At 35.3% G+C, this 21,141-nt stretch overlaps 5 protein-coding genes across 7 annotated transcripts; 4 read left to right on the top strand and 1 right to left on the bottom strand.

The window, feature by feature from the left end:
* The first annotated feature begins 3,421 nt into the window (after positions 1 to 3,421).
* On the top strand, positions 3,422 to 5,425 carry LOC17890146 (WAT1-related protein At2g39510). Its single transcript, XM_006296455.2, has 7 exons — positions 3,422 to 3,661; positions 3,785 to 3,847; positions 3,953 to 4,069; positions 4,155 to 4,398; positions 4,480 to 4,641; positions 4,735 to 4,886; positions 4,977 to 5,425. Exons 1-7 carry the CDS (start codon positions 3,483 to 3,485, stop codon positions 5,185 to 5,187), a joined length of 1,128 nt encoding a protein of 375 aa, XP_006296517.1. The 5' UTR covers positions 3,422 to 3,482; the 3' UTR covers positions 5,188 to 5,425.
* A 1,496-nt stretch (positions 5,426 to 6,921) lies between these two features.
* LOC111831189 lies at positions 6,922 to 7,400 on the bottom strand. The gene is made up of 2 exons (XM_023784984.1): positions 7,278 to 7,400; positions 6,922 to 7,168 (listed from the first exon to the last, which is right to left on the bottom strand). Exons 1-2 carry the CDS (start codon positions 7,362 to 7,364, stop codon positions 7,097 to 7,099), a joined length of 159 nt encoding a protein of 52 aa, XP_023640752.1. The 5' UTR covers positions 7,365 to 7,400; the 3' UTR covers positions 6,922 to 7,096.
* Positions 7,401 to 7,821: 421 nt separating this feature from the next.
* On the top strand, positions 7,822 to 8,205 carry LOC17889079. Its single transcript, XM_006295653.1, has one exon. It carries the CDS (start codon positions 7,822 to 7,824, stop codon positions 8,203 to 8,205), a length of 384 nt encoding a protein of 127 aa, XP_006295715.1.
* Positions 8,206 to 9,621: 1,416 nt separating this feature from the next.
* On the top strand, positions 9,622 to 11,346 carry LOC17888597 (F-box protein At2g39490). Of its 3 annotated transcripts, XM_023784921.1 has the most exons (4): positions 9,622 to 10,345; positions 10,442 to 10,537; positions 10,668 to 10,826; positions 10,909 to 11,346. In XM_023784921.1, the coding sequence occupies exons 1-4, from the start codon at positions 9,728 to 9,730 to the stop codon at positions 11,116 to 11,118; spliced, it is 1,083 nt and encodes a 360-aa protein (XP_023640689.1). In that variant the 5' UTR covers positions 9,622 to 9,727; the 3' UTR covers positions 11,119 to 11,346. The 3 variants fall into 3 exon arrangements, with proteins under 3 accessions (XP_023640689.1, XP_006295866.1, XP_023640690.1); XM_006295804.2 differs by having other exon boundaries at positions 9,622 to 10,537; XM_023784922.1 differs by having other exon boundaries at positions 9,622 to 10,537; positions 10,929 to 11,019.
* Positions 11,347 to 13,612: 2,266 nt separating this feature from the next.
* On the top strand, positions 13,613 to 21,131 carry LOC17888362 (ABC transporter B family member 6). The gene is made up of 11 exons (XM_006296141.2): positions 13,613 to 14,200; positions 15,196 to 15,250; positions 15,354 to 15,529; positions 15,643 to 15,843; positions 16,401 to 16,660; positions 16,764 to 17,074; positions 17,173 to 17,393; positions 17,487 to 17,827; positions 17,997 to 18,781; positions 18,873 to 19,114; positions 19,436 to 21,131. The coding sequence occupies exons 1-11, from the start codon at positions 13,799 to 13,801 to the stop codon at positions 20,663 to 20,665; spliced, it is 4,224 nt and encodes a 1,407-aa protein (XP_006296203.1). The 5' UTR covers positions 13,613 to 13,798; the 3' UTR covers positions 20,666 to 21,131.
* The last annotated feature ends 10 nt before the right edge of the window (positions 21,132 to 21,141 follow it).

Here is a 21,141-nt window from a genome sequence, read left to right as displayed (position 1 = left end):
AATGTGTTTTGTGGTTTCTTTGTTTTTTTCTGTTTTATATTAAAGTGTGAATCAAATATATAATATTTTAAAAAGTTACATGCCATATTATTCACAAATCATATATATATATATATATATATGATAGTTATTCTTTGATTTAAATTCATTATATTATTTTCTCAACTGTTTGATAATAGAAAATTAAATAAATTTTGTTTGATAATCTCTTTAATTCTTCTCTTATAAATTAAATTTTAAAAATTAGAAATTATGTTATAAATAATTTATTACCCATATTAATAACTTTAAAATGTATCTTTAAAGGAGTAGGAAAAAAAACTTTAAAAATGTATCTTTAAAGGAGTAGGGAAAAAAAGTCATAGCAATTTTCTTTGAATAAAAAATTATAACAACTCCATTTTATGTTTAGCTTATATGATATTTAATTTAATTAGAAACTAAAATTAGGAAAAACATATTTTTGCAACAATTACACTTTTTAAAAAGCAAACCATACATATAACATATAACTTACAACACAAAATCATTAAAAAAAATAATTAAATGTTAAATTATAAATTAATAAAAATAACACATGTCAGAAGCATAGAGCGACACATGTCGCGTTGTGAGGCAAAGTTAAGAAAAAACCTTGTCCTATTATATAAGATAACACGTACTCTATATATGCTCTACAGCTTTTCTTCTACTATATAAAAGCCATACTTTCCTTTTGCTGATTTGGTTTCATAATTTCAACTCAATTGATGTTATTATATGAATATGATGATACTTATCATGATTACTTAGTTAATCAGCAGCCTTGTTAACACTGGTCACACAAGAACATTGTCATTGATATCAATATTAATTTTGTTTGCATAGGTACCTGTACGTGGTGGTGGTGGCATGATGTATTATTTTAAGCCGCACTTAGACCACTTCTTTTTGGCGGAGATGCTTATATTTAAAGATACTTTACACATCTCCTAAGACATGATGTATTTGCTTAATTATTATAAACATATCCTGGAAATTACAAACAAAGAAACTATATACATATTAATGTACTAATTGGGATAGAAACTTCCAGTTGCCGACGCGAGTCTAAACGTTTAGACAAGAAAGCGACTCAGACAAGGCTTAGGCTAAATATCACGCAATTGGATGCTACTAGAGATACAACTCGTACGTTTCCATGTTACAATCACAACGAAATTTATAACGCATTGGTTTCTTGATAAAATATTGAATTATATATATTTAACTTAAATTACTTGTTTTAGGACATGATTCTTGTAAGTTTTTTTTTTTTTTTTTTAAATTTTTAGAAAATACAAATTTCCATCTCACATTAAATCGCTAATATAGTCACACATTGAACCATGGAGTAAACGATTCAACCATTGGTTCTTTTCTTTTTTTTTGCTAAGAACCATTGGTTCTTTGATATCTTTAATATCCTTTATAAGTTATGAATATGCCATGTTATATCCGGCTTCGAGAGCTGTATTGTTTTTTACTGATAAATTATAGAGAGAGATATATATTTTTTTTGGTTGATGTTCGATCTCTTATCTGTATTCTTAGATATCGAATAACAATAGTAGAGAAAACAAAAAATAGAATATCATTTATTTTGTTTTAAATTTTAGTTACGGAATCAACTATCAAATCAGTTATGCATCCGCTACTTGAAAAAAGCCAGCTAAGTTTAATTCGGTGTGTCAACTCAGCTTACCAAATTTGTTCAATATAGTGGGGAGAGAAAAAACATAACCACACCATCTTTTCACAGTTTTGTGTGTAAGTTCATTTGTGCCTTTTGTCATGTTCATGATATGTCTTTATCAACGGGAAAAAGAAGAAGAAAGAGTTCATGATCATGTTAACACGCACGATTATATTACAATTAAGGAAATTTTTTATCCGGTACATAAAGTATTAGCACATATCTATATATAAATATGAGTTTCACTATATAAGCATCATAATGAATGATGACATACAAATCGCATATTCTGAACATGTAGCTAGCTAGGTTTGAACTGCTTAACATTCTAGTTATAGCAAATCACAGTGAAGATGATGGGAATATATATCGTAAGACAGTTCGCATAACATGCCTAGGATACACAATTAGGCTGTCGGGAATTAAAACTCTGTGGCTTTCGTCAGATAACGTATAAATTCCCTTTGTTATATATATGTGATCAAGATATATACATTAATTACTATTATTGTTATATGTAGAGATATAGGTTCCAGGTGGAGAGAATCATAAAGTGCCAAAAACCTTAACCACGACGTTGGCCAAAAGTTATTTTGTTTGCTTTCTTCCACATATGATCCGATTCGGATGCATAATGCGTTTTTCCATTTTATTATATGTGTTTAATTATGTGGACACATTCACATCTTTCTAATTTTTTTTTGTTTCCAGCTCGTTCCATTGAAGTTACTTAATATTTAATTTAGTGGGTTCAATTATTCGTGATCATATATCTCTTCTTATCTTGTATTCATAAACTACAAAAACATAATCGACACGGATCCACTTGTGTTCCTCAAGTGAAACTCACTATCCCCATTTGTTGGCTCAATATCATATTCGATTGCTAATTCTTATTTGATCACTCTTTTTAACTTTTTCGAAATTTCCCCCCATTTTTTATACAAAATAATTATTACAATTAAGGAAATAAAATAATTTCTTAAGTAAATAATGATATTTTTTTCTTTCTATGACAATATTATTACTTTTTTTTTTTGGTCGAAATGACAATACTATGACTTCTTTATAATTTTGGAAAGTAAAAGTAGTTAGTATATATACTAAAATTGCAAGATATATATTGGTAAATAAATAGATGACATGTTTGCGAATTTGGGATGATATATATTATATACAGAGAAGGTGGATAATTTTGACTTGTGTTCTTTTTTTTTTTCTTTTTTTTCTTATGTAACCGTGCTATATCTTTTTGTGTAGATCACAAAAAAAAAGTGAATTCTATTGGATCCGATGGTATTGAAAATTTATTGAATCGGGTGAGAAGTACTCAGTTTCCTTGGTTAAAAACTAAAAAGAAACCAAGGACCAAAACCGGAAGTTTAAATTTATTAATAATTAACAAATTTAAGTTGATGTTTCCATCATCATCACGACCACCAGTAGTTACTTAAATTATGTATGCTCCTATTATAAATCAGGGATAATATCAAAACCATGTTATATTCTACAAAACAAGAAATGGCATATATACTCTCACTATCAGACTTGCATTACTTAGTGGAATCCCTAGAATTCCTCCTAACTCAAAAGCCATATTTTAATTTTAAAATTCCCACGAAGAATAATAATACAAATTAAAACCCTAAAAACGTAACCCTCCTATAAAAGCAACCTCATCCCCTCCCACATTTCTCCATCAGCTCTTTCTTAATTACATCATATTGCAGTTTCTCACTTTATACCAAATTAAAGTACTTTGTAAGACATGGCTTTAGAAACATGGAAGCCATTCCTAACCGTTGTTTCTCTACAATTCGGATATGCCGGACTGTCCATCATAGCGAAGTTCGCTTTGAACCAAGGCATGAGCCCTCACGTTCTAGCTGCATATCGCCATATCGTCGCTACAATTTTCATTGCTCCATTTGCCTATTTTTTGGATAGGTAAATTAATAAAATTGTATTATGGTCATGCATGCATGTATGCTTTAACAAATACGAACGTAAATATTAATATTTATTTTTCTGATTGTTTTACTTTAATTTTGCTTTTTGAATCATGAACAGAAAAATTCGACCGAAGATGACACTACCCATCTTCTTCAAGATATTGTTGCTTGGGTTATTGGAGTAAGAGTGATTTTACTTTACTATTTTCACTTTTCACCATTCATATTTATTTCTTATGTTTTGAAAACGAATAATTAATGAGATTTTGTGTTTACATGTTTATAGACCAACAATTGATCAGAACTTATACTACACCGGCATGAAGTACACTTCCGCTACTTTCACAGCTGCAATGACCAATGTTCTTCCTGCTTTTGCCTTTATCATGGCATGGATCTTCAGGTATTAATAACTTTGTTTTGTTTTTGTTTTATGTGGTTTGTTTCGGTTTCTCGTCTAAAGATATAATTATTTGTTTTATGTCTAGACTTGAGAAGGTTAACGTCAAGAAAATACACAGCCAAGCCAAGATTCTAGGGACAATTGTGACAGTTGGTGGAGCAATGCTTATGACTGTTGTGAAAGGACCTTTAATTCCTCTTCCTTGGGCTAATCCTAGTGACATGCATCATCAAGACGCATCCAACCCTGGAGTCAAACAAGATCTTACTAAAGGAGCACTCCTCATCGCTATCGGTTGCATCTGCTGGGCCGGTTTTATCAATCTCCAAGTAATTATAAAAGACCAAAGTTTACATATACGGTTATATATAGTACTTACTATAAACCCCTAAAATGATTTGACTATGCAGGCGATCACGCTTAAGTCGTACCCGGTAGAGCTATCCATGACAGCTTACATATGCTTCATGGGGTCTCTTGAAAGCACTATTGTGGCACTTTATATTGAAAGGGGAAACCCTTCTGCTTGGGCCATCCAACTGGATTCCAAGTTACTAGCTGCTGTTTATGGTGTAAGATTAATTGACTAATATACACAATATATGGTTTGGTATTGGTTATATATACAAATCAAATTAAATGATCTTATTGTGTTTTGGATGCAGGGGGTCATATGTTCAGGGATTGGTTATTACGTTCAAGGAGTAATTATGAAAACTAGAGGACCGGTGTTTGTGACTGCCTTCAATCCATTGAGCATGGTCATTGTTGCGATCTTGGGGTCTATAATTCTTGCTGAGGTTATGTACCTTGGGAGGTACGGAAACTTTCAAAAAGCTCTTCAAAATAACTAACGATATTTAGTTACTTTAATCTCATTGATTAATTGTGTTAATAATATTTGTAGGATTCTTGGAGCAGTAGTGATAGTTCTTGGACTCTATTCAGTTTTGTGGGGCAAAAGCAAAGACCAACCATCTTCTTCGTTTCCGGACATGGACAAGGAACTCCCACTTAGTACACCACAAACTGTGACATTCTCGTCTAAAGCAAACGCAGAAATGGACACAAATGATGCAAGTGTGATGTCGAGGCCTAACACGAACGAATCAGTCTAAAATAAAAAGAAGCATCAACGGCGATTATCAAATTATAATAAGAGAAAACAATGAGTCTGAATCCCAAACACTGGATGGATCGTTGCTTATTAGTAGAGTGTTATTGTACTAGTGCTGATTTTGGCTTTGTTAAATTTTGTATCCGGCTATAATATATGAAGTGTTTTGCACTATTAAAAGTATATTTACTTAAAGTTATCTAGTGTTTTGAGTTCTCAGTCTACAACACTTCCAATCACTGATGGCCTTCCTACGTATATTTCCAACAGCTGGCCAAGAGACTTGCATGAAAAAAACAAATAATTATGTAATATGAACAATTACTCTACGTTTCTGTCTTTGTATACGTAATCTGCAAAAAAAGGTTTATTGAAAAGTAATATTTTGTAGCACGAGTATGATGTAATGCGGTGGTGGGTAATGGAGTATAATGGATCAAATCAACATTCTTTTTTTCTTTGTGTGTGAATTGGGACGTGTTTTAGAGATTCTGTATGTTGCGGTTTCTGGTCGCCACATAAGAAAGCATCTATGTTGAGAGATAGTTTTGTACTTTGATGTGACGTCTTTTGTACTTTAGTTATAGAAAGCTTCATGCTGAAGAGCATTGAGGTTTATGGTGCTGTTTTGTTCGAATATTCTACGTTTGTCATTTCAAGATCCTTTCAATTCGTCATCCTATACTTTGCTTTTTATTTTTTTGGTTAAAGAATTCACCATCCTACTTGACATCGTAAATTAAATTAGAGAATACAAGATTTGAGTTGACAGAACAGTAAAGAAAACGAATGAAATGAAGGAAATTTTGAATATAATATTACTTTATATTTTCTGAGATGAATTGTAATACCACTCTAGATTTCCATTTTGAAACAAACAAATCAAGATATGAAAGAGAAAAAAGCAATAGAGACTGTGAGTATTGGACCAAATTAACATATACCAAAGAGAAGTTTGAAATCTAATAGGGGAACAACTGGTTTTGGCCATCATTAAACAAAATATTTGTTTGATAATCAAGAGGGGATCATAACTAAAGAATCTGAATAGTTTATTTTTTTGTTGACAGAAGAAAATTAAATTTGTGAAATCTTTAAAAAGTAATATTAAAAATAAAAATAATAACAATGAAAACATGAGATAAAATATCACAAGTATGTATGCTTTGCTACTTTATGACTACTTTTTAACTCTTTACTAGTATTAAGCTAACTATAAAATATGATTTTAAAAAAGGTATTGTAAATGATATGGACACTAAATATCCACATCTGTTTTTCATAGAATATATGCTTAAAACAATTTAATTTCGAATAAAATTTGCACAATTTAATTTTGAACACTTGTAGGTGATTTTTATAGGATTTTGATTTGATGCTTATGTGTATGCATATTACACTGGTGACTGGTCTGGTTGAAACGAGTGTGAACTATGAAATCTACGGAAGAAGCGAAGCCATAGCAACGAGAGTATGGCTTCAAAACTTGAAAATCGATGCAGTGAAACGAAATAATATCAAAAGAATCTATGATCGATCTTCTCATATTCTAAGTAACCCACTTGGCCTATATGGCTATATCCAGTTAGGCTGATCTATAACTAATAGTAAAACAAGCTCTAGTTAGTAGTTCTGAGTTCTTGAAACTCGCCTAGGACCATAATAATCTCACAAGTACAGAGACTAAAGTATATAGAGCAGGAATCAATATTTGCGACTTGTTCTTAAAACTCTATAAAACTCGATCAAAGAGTAACCAGAGAGTATAGAGATCAGGAATCATAAAACAAGCTTTATTATGTATGTATGATTAAAATTTCATATAAAAATCTAATTATCCTCAAATGCTCACAAAACAAAACACACACACACACACAAAGAAAGCTGTTGAAACTGAATCTCTCACTCTCTCACTTGTCTTCGTCGATTGTTCCAAATTTCTGCTTGAACGATTCTTGCTTCTGCAGCCACATCATGTGACCCTGCCACAGGATTTATTTCAGAAAATTTAAGTTCAAAAATCAAAGATTTACGACGTAAGAAATCAAAAGATATAACAAAATCATGAGAAAATGCAAAAAAAAGATTGACCTGAAGACCAGCAGCCCAGACGATGAGCAAGGAAGCGACCCAGAATCTCTTGTCCTTGACGATCGTCTTCGCGTCGAATCTCGCCATTAAACCCCTTCCCTTTCGTTACAGCTTTCTCAGAATCCTGATTCCGATTTTGTTTTTTCTTTTTTCTCAACTTCGTTGGGCTTAGGAAAGTTCTTATCAAACTGGTCCAAGCCCAATACTCTCCTTAGTATAACCGGACCGGTTTATTGATTAAATTAGATTGATGAAAATAATGGGAAATAATCAAATCACCAAAGAAGAGTTTAATTGATAGGAAACTCAAACCAAACAATACTCTCCATATTAATTTTTATACAATATCATTATCATAATTAATTTTATACAATGGTAAATATGATTACGAATTTTTACTTTCTAAGTAATATATACAAAACACGCCGAGAGCAAACATACAAACCCTAAGTATTAATAAGAGACCTACCATTATTGCTCACGAGTTAAAAAAAAAAAAAATCAAACTCAATACTCTGCTCCGAAAACAACTCAGACCAAAACAATGGCTCTAGAATGGGCAATCTTAACCTACGCCACGTCTGCTGAAGCCATCATGATCATCCTTTTGACGATGCCAGGACTAGACTTTCTCCGTAAGGGACTGACCGTAGTCACTCGTAATGTCTTGAAACCGTTGTTGTCGATCATCCCTTTCTGTCTATTCCTCCTCATAGATATCTACTTCAAGTACGAGACTAGACCTTCATGCGATGGAGATTCTTGCACCGCTACTGAGCTCCTCCGTCATCAGAAATCTATCTTGAAGTCCCAACGTAACGCCCTCCTCATCGTGTCGGCTCTGGTTTTCTACTGGATTATTTGCAACGTTTTGAATATGGTCGTCAGGATCGAGAAGCTTAACCAGAGGCTCAGAAGGAACCAATAGTTTAAGATTAACCCGTCTCAGGTAATTTTGTGTTTATCCTTTCTTATGTCGTTTAGGTTTTTAGTGTTTTTTTGACTTTTATAATATAAGATTTGAACACCTTGATTGATCTTTCCCAACACTTAGAACTCAACAGTGTTCTTTCTTAATTATGTGTTTCTACACTCTGTTTCTCTCTGCTTTTGTTTTTTTTTGTTTCTTCTCTCAAAGAACTAATTAAATGGATATATAATTGTCATAAACTTTTTGACGCTTTGAATACAACTATTGCTTTGACTTGAACAATAGAAATTTCAACTCTGCCAGAGTTATTGCTCTAGATTTAATATGTATAAGGGCATCTCCAAAGGAGAGTTTTTAATGGGGTTCATAAGTTTTTTATGATTTAATTTAAATCAAAATAAATTAATATGGTAAGAATGGGTTGTTAAATTAGGGGTTTAAGAGGCAGTCTTTTAAGGTGATGTGGCTTGTGTTTATTGGATGTATTTGATTCAGTGTGTGATGTCTACAAAGTTTAAGAACTCCATACAAAGGTTTACCATTGGAAGAGTAAGAAAAAAACATTAATAAGAGGTTAATAATAATTAATTTAATTACAAAGTTTAATTAAAATTTACCTAAAAATCCCATACATGGGTTCACCTTTGGAGATGGTCTAAGTGGTATGTTGCTATCCTTACGAATATCCAATACTCTAGACGGTCAAATTATTAATTTATTGATTTCACAACGTCATACCGTCTACTGAAAAGCATTCAAGCAGAGCATACTTAATACTTTGCATTAACCTTGCTTTCTACTCTTACTGTGCGGACGTTTATATGAGCTTGGATGATATAAGCCAAGGCAGTTGCTTACACTTGTTTAATTAGACATAAAATCAATCCAAATCCTCCTCGATACCAAACCATATAAACTGAGGCATGTCATAGTTTCTCAAACATATATACTTTGAGAAACATTGTTGGATTTTTCGGCTATGACTTTTGACCTCTACTTTGAGAATTTCTACGGAAAGTGTCTGCCTTTAACAAAGATAAGAACAAAAAAAAAAATGCCAATCAATGAATGCAAACAAAATGAACCGATCACATACATATACCAAAAAAAGTCAAAATATCTGGTCTGCGTTTTACCAAGACAATTTTACTACTTGTAACCAAGTTTATTATTTCGTATGAACATTTGAATTGATCCAAAAATCCGGAAAGATGTTGAAATACGTATGAAGTTAAGACATCATATCAACATAGGACTTTTTCTTTCTTTCTCAATGTCATCATAGGATGTATGAACGTATTAGCTTTTATATATAAAATGAACAATAATTAAAAAAACAAAAAAAAAAACCTATGTACATTATATCAAGAAGTGTGTCTAACCACAAAAGCAGCATAAGCAGCGCCGAGGATCCCGTTTGTTTTTATAAAACCCAAATTCGTACGTACCATTGATGATATAGAAACGTATACTTTTTCCTTAAAACCTCTCCGTAGCAAATTCTAAGTATTTCACAACCATGGACGAACACAAACCAGACATCCTCTCTAGCTTACCGTTAGAGCTTCTCCTCCGCATCATCAGCTTCCTCCCTTTTGAATCAGCAAGACTTATCCCTTTCGTCTCCACACGGTATAGGTCCGTTTGGAACCAAGCCCTGCTCGTTGCTAACAGCCGGAACGGCTCCATCGAAGACATATTTCACGCCGTCTTACGCTTCATCAACAACTTCGACGAACACGACCCGTCTAAAAACACACGGAAGCATGAGTTTCACGTTGACAAGTCAACCTTCGTGTCCACAATTCTCGCACCTCATAACGTCTTGCATATGAGATTCTTCTTCTCTGATGGTTTCAAGGAAGAAGAAAGCTTTTGCTGGCGTCTTGAGATAAACGATCAGATGCCAAGATCTGTCGACTCAAGCGGTTTCTTGGTGAAGACGCTTTGTTTAGACTCGGTGAACTCATTAACCCACGAGGTTGTTTCCTCCATGGTTTTGGATTTTTCTTTACTTGAGAATCTCAAGATTTGTGGTTGCAAGGGAGTGACTTCTCTCACAATTGATTCACAAACTAACCTTCTTCACTTATCTATCTCGGATTGCCCCAAGCTGAGATATCTCGGTATTAGATCAGTTAAGCTTAAAACCCTTCATTACCAGGGATTCCTACCGTTGATCAAGATCCATGAACATTTCAACTTGACCAATGCTATTTTCGACGTAAGACAGGGCCCATGCGTTTACAACAATGCTTTAGACATCGGTCCTCTCTTGCTCATCATCAAGAACTCTCAAGCCCTTACAATTTGCAGATGGATGTTCGAGGTAACAAAGATAGTGTATATAATTAAGGTTCTTTATTATATGTCATCTATAGTTTGCGAAATAAATTGTAGCTAGACTACTCAAAATTTGGACCATATCTTGAGTTATATAGTACTATTTTTGTTTGTAGGAGCTTTTCAAACCGTGCATATCATCATCTTGGAGATCATTCCAGTTCTACAAACTACACGAACTGCGGTGGATTGATAATTCGATGAACCAAGAAAACATTAATTTCCTGATATCATTTCTCAAACTGTGTCCTTCAATTGAACGCCTCTTCATTACTGTAAGTGCCAAGCGCCGTCTAAAATATTTTGTAACTTTGTGTTATTTCAGGCTTCATGCTAATACCTTTTATTATTTCGGAGATCGATTTGAATACTTATAGTTCAAAAAGAGTTAGTGTTGATGCTGACCATGGAAGCGAGCAAGCAAGAGTACTAAGGAACTTGAAGTTGGTCAAACTGGAAGGTTCAAAGAGTGAAGACGAAAATCATGATCAACTGATATTGGCTCTGCAACAGATAGTCCAAATCGACCAGCCTCTGCTTGTGCTGTCTTCTTTTTCAAGAGACTGACTCTGGTTTCGAATGGGAAAGATTATGTCTAAAGATACACGCATGCACATGTTTTAATAAAATCTGCTGTCATTTTAACGCGTGACTACCTATTTCTTGCTGTACAAGAAACCCTCTCTTTAGGATTAGCCGATTCAAGCTTTTTTCACCAATACGTATTAATCTAATGTTTTTACTATGATTATTTACTTGAAAGCTACATTAATATGATTTTCGCAAGTATATGCATATGATAGAATAAGACTATATATAGTATTAATTAATGGATAATTGATTCTCGTGCACTTGCAACTTTAACATATAATTGAACCCCAAATACAGTATTTAGTTTAGGTGACATGTCGTTCTTTTTTTGACCTGTTCAACATGCAAAAGCATATGGTGCAGGTGGAAGCTTAATTTGTCAACCAAAGAAAAGCCTGAATAACAAGTCATTCTAAATCGATTAATTAACGATAAACCAACTAACACCATTTTGATATGATCATCATGTAACGTTTGATCATTAATTAAAGCAACGAAAACAATTAAGTGCTGTTTCCTTTTTTCATAAAAGAAAAAAACAAATCCACAAACATATAAGCTTCCTTTTTTTTTTTTTATCAAAAGATTAAAAAATAAACTGGGCTGATCCTTTCCAAAATCTTTAAAAAGAAATTGCTTCGAAGTTGCAAAAGAGATCATAGATGGACGGACTCACTCTAGAGGGAAATATAGCAGAATGAACGATGCTGAAAGTGAAACGAAACAAAAAGTTAATGAAGTATATATATTATGTGTCATTCCATTTCTATTGTATGTATGTTTGAGATTGCTGCAATAAAAAGAAAAACAAAATTTATACATTCTTGAACGAATGAGATGATGACACATAACGTGGACAAAAACGATCACTCTAATAACAAAGAGTAATCTTGTGACGACCAAACATGTATTGGACAGTTGCTCTCACCAACCCCCCAAATGGCTCAGACAGGCCTAATGGTATTAAACTTTTTTAGGACACTCTTAAGTTAAGAGTCTTAACAAAGACATTCAAAGCAAGTGTCCAATGTTATAAAACATGTTGAAGAATTGATATATAACACAATATTAACACTCATTTTCATTATTGCGTGTGCTTCGACAACACATACTACAAAAATTATAAAATATTTAGAAAAAATCAATGGACTATACGTACCATATCATTAGATAAAACAATTAAACTTGACTATAAGCTACAAGTAGAAAGAAGAACGAAATTGTGTTTTTTTTTTTAATATATAAAAACGATAAAGAGAGACTATTTCATTTAAGTTTTGTCAACAGTAATTAAACATGTTAAAAAAAACGCATAATCTGAATTATAAAAAGGTCTAGTTCGAATCAAACTATATATAATAGATAATGTTTATAGGTGTTTAGCTCAAAAGAGAAAAAGGGGAACAGATGAAATGAACTGGCAGGAAAAAGAAGCTCCCATGCTGCCTCAATGATACCTCCTGACCTGCCCCCCCTCTCCCCACTGGGGTAATAATGCTAATCTCACTTGTAGCAGCACTCACTCTTCTCTTTTTCTCACATCACCCGCACTTTCTTCTTCTTCTTCTTCTTCTTCACATAGCTGTTGTCGCATTCTTCATGCCACACCAACCAACACACGCACATTTCTCAAGTTTCTTTTTCTTTTTACTATTTCTGGGTATTTCTTTTGTTATTTGGTACTACTCATGAATATACTGTTACATATTGAGGTTTAATTAGTCTTATTATTTAACTGTTGACTTATATACAAGCAAAAGAAAAGTATCATAAAAAAGAGATTCTCGTGAATAGTAGTAATGTCTGATAAACTCGACAACCACCTTATACGTACGTACAACTTGTAATGTCTAAAAAAACTAAACTCGCATATTATTTACATACAGATCGACAAAGACGTTGCTAGATGTTGCAGTGAGGCTCCTCTGGTCCAGTACGTATTATTGTAACGTCTTGGTCGTCCAACTTATATACGTATTAGAACGTCTCTCATATATATATTCGAGCATAACTAGAGTTGACAGTTTGATCTGTCACTCTTCCTTCTTTATGTCTGTCTCTAGACTCTCTACCTTTTTTACTTACAATAAAAAATTTAAGTAACAATAAAACTAAAACTAATTTGAAGCTGAGAATAATTTTATTTAAATTAATAAAACGAGTAATACTCAAAACTCGTCGCCGTAGTTGACCGTTAGCAACCTTATCGGCGTATGTACTTTTGGTTTTAATTAGTAGATAAAAATTCACATTTATTATTCTTCTTAAGTATTATTATTTTAAATTGTTCATGTAACATCAGGTGACACACACAAAAAAACTTTCTATGTCTTTCCTTTTTATTTTTTTGAGACTTTGACCAATTTCTTCTTCTTCGTTCTCGAAAACCCAAAAAATAAAATAAAATACAACAAATACATATTTGTTTTTAGTTTTAATTTTAAAAAAACAAATCAAAACCAAAATAATAACGAGGAAAGAGGAAAAAAATATCACCGGAAAACGAATTCATCGGCGAATCCAAGACTTTTCCATATCATTCCCTCTAAAGCTTTTTGAAGCAGATCCGGTGGAAATATTCAAAATCGAGCTTAGGGTTTCTTAATTAGGGCAGACGGTGGTGATTTTATTTCCCCCCCGTCGTGTTTAAGCTAAGATGATGATTTCCAGAGGTTTGTTCGGTTGGTCTCCGCCTCATATACAACCGTTAACTCCCGTTTCTGAGGTTTCCGAGCCTCCTGAGTCTCCTTCTCCTTACCTCGATCCTGGTGCTGAGAACGGTGGTACGGGCACGGCCGCTCAACCCGACGATGAGGAAGACATGGACGACCCTGAGGAGATGGAGCCTCCTCCTGCTGCTGTCCCTTTCTCTCAGCTCTTTGCTTGTGCTGATCGCTTTGACTGGCTCCTTATGCTTTTTGGATCCGTTGCTGCTGCTGCTCACGGTACTGCCCTTATTGTCTACTTGCATTACTTCGCCAAAATTGTTCAGGTCCTTGCACTCCCCACTGAACCCGATCACCAGATTACTGATGCTCAGTTCGATCGCCTTCTCGAGGTAGGTCAGCTCGCATATGCTTCTTTCTTTGCAGGGCTTTCCCAAAATTCCTAATTTTCATTGGTGTATATAGTTATAGTAGCTAAGTGAGCTTGCGGGAATTGGAATTGGAGGTTAATGTGCTTTTCCAATTAGCAATTTTTGGATTTGGTTTCTATATAAGCCTGCCTCGCTGGAGCTTTTGAAGTTTTAGTATTAAGTTTTGGGATATGTAACCAAACGAAATTACTTTGTTTCTCCTTCCGATCGGGATTGTAATTTTAGCGAGGTTCTTGAACTTCTGGTAGAGAGGTAAACACGACAGGGGGAGTTATCTCCAAAAATTTTGTGGCACTCCTTGGTAATAAATGTATTAGGTCAAGAAGTGGAATAATATGACTTGTCTTCTTTTACATGTAGTATCTTTAGCATTGATATGATTTATCTTGAAAGATTCATGATTTAGCGGGTTGCAACAACATGTGAAATTCTCTTTATCTTTAGTATCTTTAAGTTGTGAAATTCACTTTATCTTTAGTATCTTTAGGTTGTGAAATTCTCTTTATCTTAAGTATCTTTGGGCTGTGAAGTTCTCTGATTTTTTGCCGTACATGTGGCGACTTTGTGAATATGCATATTGGCTTGGATTTTCTTTTGCATGATTTAGATGTCCTATGATTTGGAGGACTAGTCAGTATACTGTTTTTCATGTACTTGCTGCTTCTAAATTGCATATCAACCTGCAAACCAGCTGTTCTTGACTTAGCTGGGAAGCGTATTTTGAAAACCTCTTCTTTTACTCAAATACATGCTCAAAAGTACACAACTCTTCTTCCTAGTTTATGCTTTCGTTTTTCTCACCTCTAGGGGTTTCTATGTATGGTCTTCTCTTCTAGATGCCCATTTTTTAATTCTGAGGTTTATCTGTTTACAAACTTGTTCATCTGGATTCATGAAACACTGGCAACAATCCTGAAATAATGTGCCCGTCTAAGTTATTGATACCCTTTCTGCAGCTTTCGCTGACTATTGTATACATCGCTGGAGGTGTTTTCATATCTGGTTGGATTGGTAAGTTCACCTTTCCTAAAATCCTTGCATATATAATATAGTTGTGTTCTTCTTGCCTATACTGCAATGATGCTATTATTCATCTAAGTGTCCTTTTTTATAGAGGTGTCTTGCTGGATACTGACTGGAGAGAGGCAGACTGCTGTGATCAGGTCAAAGTATGTCCAAGTACTACTAAATCAGGATATGAGTTTCTTTGATACATATGGGAATAACGGGGATATAGTGAGCCAAGTGCTGAGTGATGTCCTACTCATTCAGTCGGCTCTAAGCGAAAAAGTATGTTTACCATTTAAAATCTGGTTTCAAGTTTGCTATTAAATATCTTTATATTTGTAAGGAATGATACATCTTCTGGCATTTCCTTAATTTTTTTATCATGGACATTACAGGTTGGGAATTACATTCATAACATGGCAACATTTATCAGTGGTCTTGTTATTGGTTTCGTTAATTGTTGGGAAATTGCACTCATTACGTTAGCAACCGGTCCTTTCATTGTTGCCGCAGGAGGCATATCAAATATATTTCTCCATAGACTTGCTGAAAATATTCAGGATGCATATGCTGAAGCAGCCAGCATTGCTGAACAGGTATTAGAATTTTTAAATTTATGGGGGACATTGTAGAGATATTGTTGATCTTTTCAAAATATTGCATTTGATTGATGAATTCTGTTGCAAGCATTAAATGATATGTTTCTGATAATGACAATGATGTTTAAGCATTGGAGTTGTAACAGAGACTTCTGTGACTTGTGAGCATCAAAGTTAATTTCTGCTGTGCAAAGTTTGATATCTTTTGCTGTTCTCTTATTTATAATCAAAACTTATTTTAAGTTCAGAACATATTAGGCAGAATCTATGAGGGTTAGACTGTATTTGGACAGGTCTGACATATTTGGTTACTTATCTTGGTTTAATGTGAGTGCAATAGGGAATCAAAATTATTCTAGGATTCATGTATAATTATTCTTATTATCCTTAATTTGAATATTGCATCAACTTGGATGCATGGTAATTACACGCCTGCTAGTCTGTCTTATGAGTACTGGTCCATATTCTGAGTTCTTCATTCTCGTTAGTTTACTGTGTCAAAACACGTCTTAGTTTATTTTTAAACGCTTAAAGGGTTTATTCTATTTGTGCAGGCGGTCTCTTATGTTAGGACCTTGTATGCTTTTACAAATGAAACTCTTGCAAAATACTCTTATGCAACTTCTCTCCAAGCAACTCTGAGATATGGTATATTGATTAGTCTTGTGCAAGGTCTTGGACTTGGATTTACTTATGGGCTTGCTATATGTTCATGTGCTATGCAACTTTGGATTGGTCGATTCTTTGTTATTCATCATAGAGCAAACGGTGGAGAAATCATCACAGCCCTTTTTGCTGTTATTTTAAGTGGGCTGTAAGCTTCAGATTCTACCTTTATTGCTTTTGTCTTTCTTTTTTTCTCCTTTGTCTAGATATACAATTTTTTTTCCTAATGGTATTCATACTGTGCTTTGCAGGGGTTTGAATCAAGCGGCTACAAACTTTTATTCATTTGATCAAGGAAGAATTGCGGCGTATAGGCTTTTTGAGATGATAAGTCGTTCATCCTCTGGGACTAATCAAGAGGGAACTATTTTGTCTGCTGTTCAAGGAAATATCGAGTTTCGTAATGTATATTTCAGCTATTTGTCACGACCTGAAATTCCAATCTTGAGTGGATTTTACCTCACTGTGCCGGCTAAAAAAGCTGTTGCACTTGTTGGTAGAAATGGTTCTGGAAAAAGCAGCATCATTCCTCTCATGGAACGGTTTTATGATCCTACACTAGGTACTATGATGTGTGATTTAAGATGTATCAATATTTGATTTTCACCTGCGACTGAGACCATTGTTAACTGATTAGATTTTTGATTTTTTCTTATACAGGAGAAGTTCTACTTGACGGGGAAAATATCAAAAATCTGAAATTGGAGTGGCTGAGAAGCCAAATAGGCCTGGTGACACAGGAGCCTGCTTTGCTTAGTCTGAGCATAAGAGAGAATATTGCATATGGCCGAGATGCTACTCTTGATCAGATAGAGGAAGCAGCTAAAAAAGCTCATGCACATACATTTATCAGCTCACTTGAAAAAGGATATGAAACGCAGGTAACTATCCACTGAAAGTTAGTTGTTATAAAATCTCATTTTTAGTGCTTCTGTTTCATTTTAAAATATGAAAATGACTTGGTTGTCTTTTAGGTTGGGAAGACTGGTTTAACGTTGACAGAAGAGCAAAAAATCAAACTATCGATTGCTAGAGCTGTACTCTTAGATCCAACCATTCTTTTGCTTGACGAGGTCACTGGAGGACTAGACTTTGAAGCTGAAAGAGTTGTCCAAGATGCTCTTGATCTTCTAATGTTAGGACGGTCGACCATAATAATAGCTCGACGACTAAGTCTGATAAGAAATGCTGACTATATTGCTGTAATGGAGGAGGGTCAGCTACTTGAAATGGGTACACATGATGAATTAATCAACCTTGGTAATTTGTATGCTGAGCTTCTTAAGTGTGAAGAAGCAACAAAGCTACCCAGACGGTAATGATTCTCCAGCCAAGACCATATGCATTATCTAACATGTCAATTATGTTGTGTAGTGAAAGTCTTGTGGTTGATATTTTTGTGTGGGTGCTTTTGACTTTTAATGATCTATGGAAGGGTGGACTCTGATGATTATACTTGTTGTTGGAACTCTTTTTTCTTGCAGGATGCCAGTTAGGAACTACAATGATTCTTCTGCGTTCCAGGTTGAGAGGGATTCCTCAGCTGGCCGTGGCTTCCAAGAACCATCATCGCCTAAAATGGCCAAGTCTCCATCTCTTCAGAGAGGTCATAATGTTTTTCGTTCCCAGGAACTGTGCTTTAATAGTGAAGAATCGCCCAATGATCGTAGCCCCACACCAGAGAAAATGGGAGAAAATGGCTCATCACTGGATGTTGGTGATAAGGAACCAACCATCAAAAGACAAGATAGTTTCGAAATGCGGTTACCAGAACTACCAAAAATTGACGTTCAGTGTCCACAACGTCAGAAATCAAATGGTTCAGATCCTGAGTCCCCTATATCACCCCTTTTGATATCAGATCCCCAAAACGAGCGCTCCCATTCACAGACTTTTAGCCGCCCTCTTGGTCATTCGGATGACACTTCAGCAAATGTTAAGGTGGCCAAGGACGGTCAACACAAAGAGCCACCTTCATTTTGGAGGTTGGCACAGCTTAGTTTTCCAGAGTGGCTATATGCTGTATTAGGGAGTATTGGTGCTGCCATCTTTGGTTCTTTCAATCCTCTTCTAGCTTATGTAATTGCATTAGTGGTGACGACATACTATGAGAGCACAGGAAGCCACCTGCGTGAGGAGGTTGACAAGTGGTGCTTGATCATTGCCTGTATGGGAATAGTGACAGTTGTTGCCAATTTTTTGCAGCATTTCTACTTTGGTATTATGGGGGAGAAAATGACTGAGAGAGTGCGGAGGATGATGTTCTCAGGTACTACAAACCTTTCTCCATTGTTTAACTCACTTCACTATGCGTTACTACTTTCACTTGCTTGGTTCATTAATTTTCTCTGATGTGACAGCGATGCTGCGTAATGAAGTTGGATGGTATGACGAAGAAGAGAACAGTCCAGATACATTATCCATGCGCCTAGCAAATGATGCCACTTTTGTCCGAGCCGCCTTCAGCAACAGGCTTTCGATATTTATTCAGGACAGTTTTGCTGTTATCGTTGCCATTCTTATTGGATTGCTCCTCGGTTGGCGTCTGGCCCTTGTTGCATTGGCGACTTTGCCAGTACTTACTCTTTCTGCCATTGCCCAGGTTTGTTTCTTTCTTCAGTGTTCCCCAACAAGCCTTTTATTACGGTCAAGAAGACCGTTTGAAGTTGTTTCCTTATGTCTTTTTGTTCCCAGTTCCAGTTTAGTAGTTGCATGCTTCACTCTGTCAAAATTGTTTCTAATTTTTGCAATATGTATCCAGTTCTTTTTTTGGATAAATAGGTTTCCAGTTCAAGTAGCGATTTAAGATGTGAATTTTTCTATATAAGACATTTTTTCATCTCAGCCTCATGCACTTAGCTTGGAAGTCTTTTTATGTTCTGCAAGTGCAGGTTTCTAATAACCCTTAAAATAAAATTTTCAGAAACTTTGGCTGGCTGGATTCTCAAAGGGCATCCAGGAGATGCATCGAAAGGCGTCTTTAGTTCTTGAGGATGCTGTCAGAAACATATATACTGTTGTTGCTTTCTGTGCCGGTAACAAGGTGATGGAACTCTACAGACTGCAACTCCAGCGGATACTCAGGCAGAGCTTTTTCCACGGGATGGCTATTGGCTTTGCGTTTGGCTTCTCACAGTTTCTTCTCTTCGCCTGTAATGCACTCCTCCTCTGGTACACCGCAATATCAGTAGACCGCAGATATATGAAATTATCTACAGCTCTAACCGAGTACATGGTCTTCTCTTTTGCTACATTTGCCCTTGTCGAGCCATTCGGGTTAGCGCCTTACATTCTCAAGCGCCGTAGATCTCTCGCTTCAGTTTTTGAAATCATAGATCGAGTTCCTACAATTGAACCTGATGATACCTCAGCTCTTAGTCCGCCTAATGTCTATGGAAGCATTGAATTGAAAAACATCGACTTCTGCTACCCAACCCGCCCAGAAGTGTTAGTACTAAGCAACTTCAGCCTCAAAGTCAATGGGGGACAGACTGTAGCTGTTGTTGGTGTTTCTGGGTCTGGAAAGAGCACAATAATTTCATTGATCGAGAGATACTATGACCCAGTTGCTGGTCAGGTCTTATTAGATGGGCGAGACTTGAAGTCATATAATTTGAGATGGTTAAGAAGCCATATGGGTCTGATACAACAGGAACCAATAATCTTTTCCACGACAATCAGAGAAAACATTATTTATGCGAGGCATAACGCGAGTGAAGCTGAGATGAAGGAAGCAGCAAGAATTGCAAATGCCCACCATTTTATCAGCAGCTTACCTCACGGTTACGACACGCATATCGGGATGAGAGGTGTTGAACTTACCCAAGGACAAAAACAGAGAATCGCCATAGCTCGGGTTGTGCTGAAGAATGCTCCTATACTGTTGATTGACGAAGCAAGTTCATCTATTGAATCTGAGTCCAGCCGTGTTGTGCAGGAAGCTCTTGATACATTGATATTGGGTAACAAAACAACGATTCTGATAGCTCATAGAGTAGCGATGATGAGACATGTGGATAACATTGTGGTTCTCAATGGAGGCAAAATCGTTGAGGAAGGTACACATGATTCTTTAGCGGCGAAAAACGGATTGTATGTCCGTTTAATGCAACCACATTTTGGCAAGAATCTACGGCGACATCAACTGATCTAGAGAGATTGGACGCTGGTGCCTAATTGAGATTAGTTCAGTCACATACCAACCATCACGTGATATGCCGTGGGATACTGTTATTGGATGCGATTACGAGACCTAACTTGCATCTGCTGAAAGGCTTATCAAGTCCGGGATGACACCAAATGAGCAGAAGTTGTACAATCACGGTTAGATTCTGTAAGCAAACTAGGAGCTTGTAGACGTTAGATTCCCTTATTCTTTCACGAGACGAAGCAATGGAGGAGTAGGATTGTGTATTTATTCATTGCTTGGGCCTCGAAGGTATATCGATTTGTTTATTTAACTGACGGTTAGAGGTAATTTTATTTGCTGGGGTTTGTTTTTTTCGTTGTTGTTTGTGAGTGATTTAGATGGAGAAATGTGTAATGTTTAGGAAGAAAGAGAACACATGTGTCTGTTTTGTAAATACATCAAATCCACTTTATTTGCCAGTTTGATTGAATTATTGAACC

This window comes from Capsella rubella, unplaced genomic scaffold, assembly GCF_000375325.1.
Source record: "Capsella rubella cultivar Monte Gargano unplaced genomic scaffold, Caprub1_0 scaffold_4, whole genome shotgun sequence".
In the NCBI taxonomy this organism is placed as follows: domain Eukaryota; kingdom Viridiplantae; phylum Streptophyta; class Magnoliopsida; order Brassicales; family Brassicaceae; genus Capsella; species Capsella rubella.
This window is presented reverse-complemented; position numbering and strand designations above follow the sequence as displayed.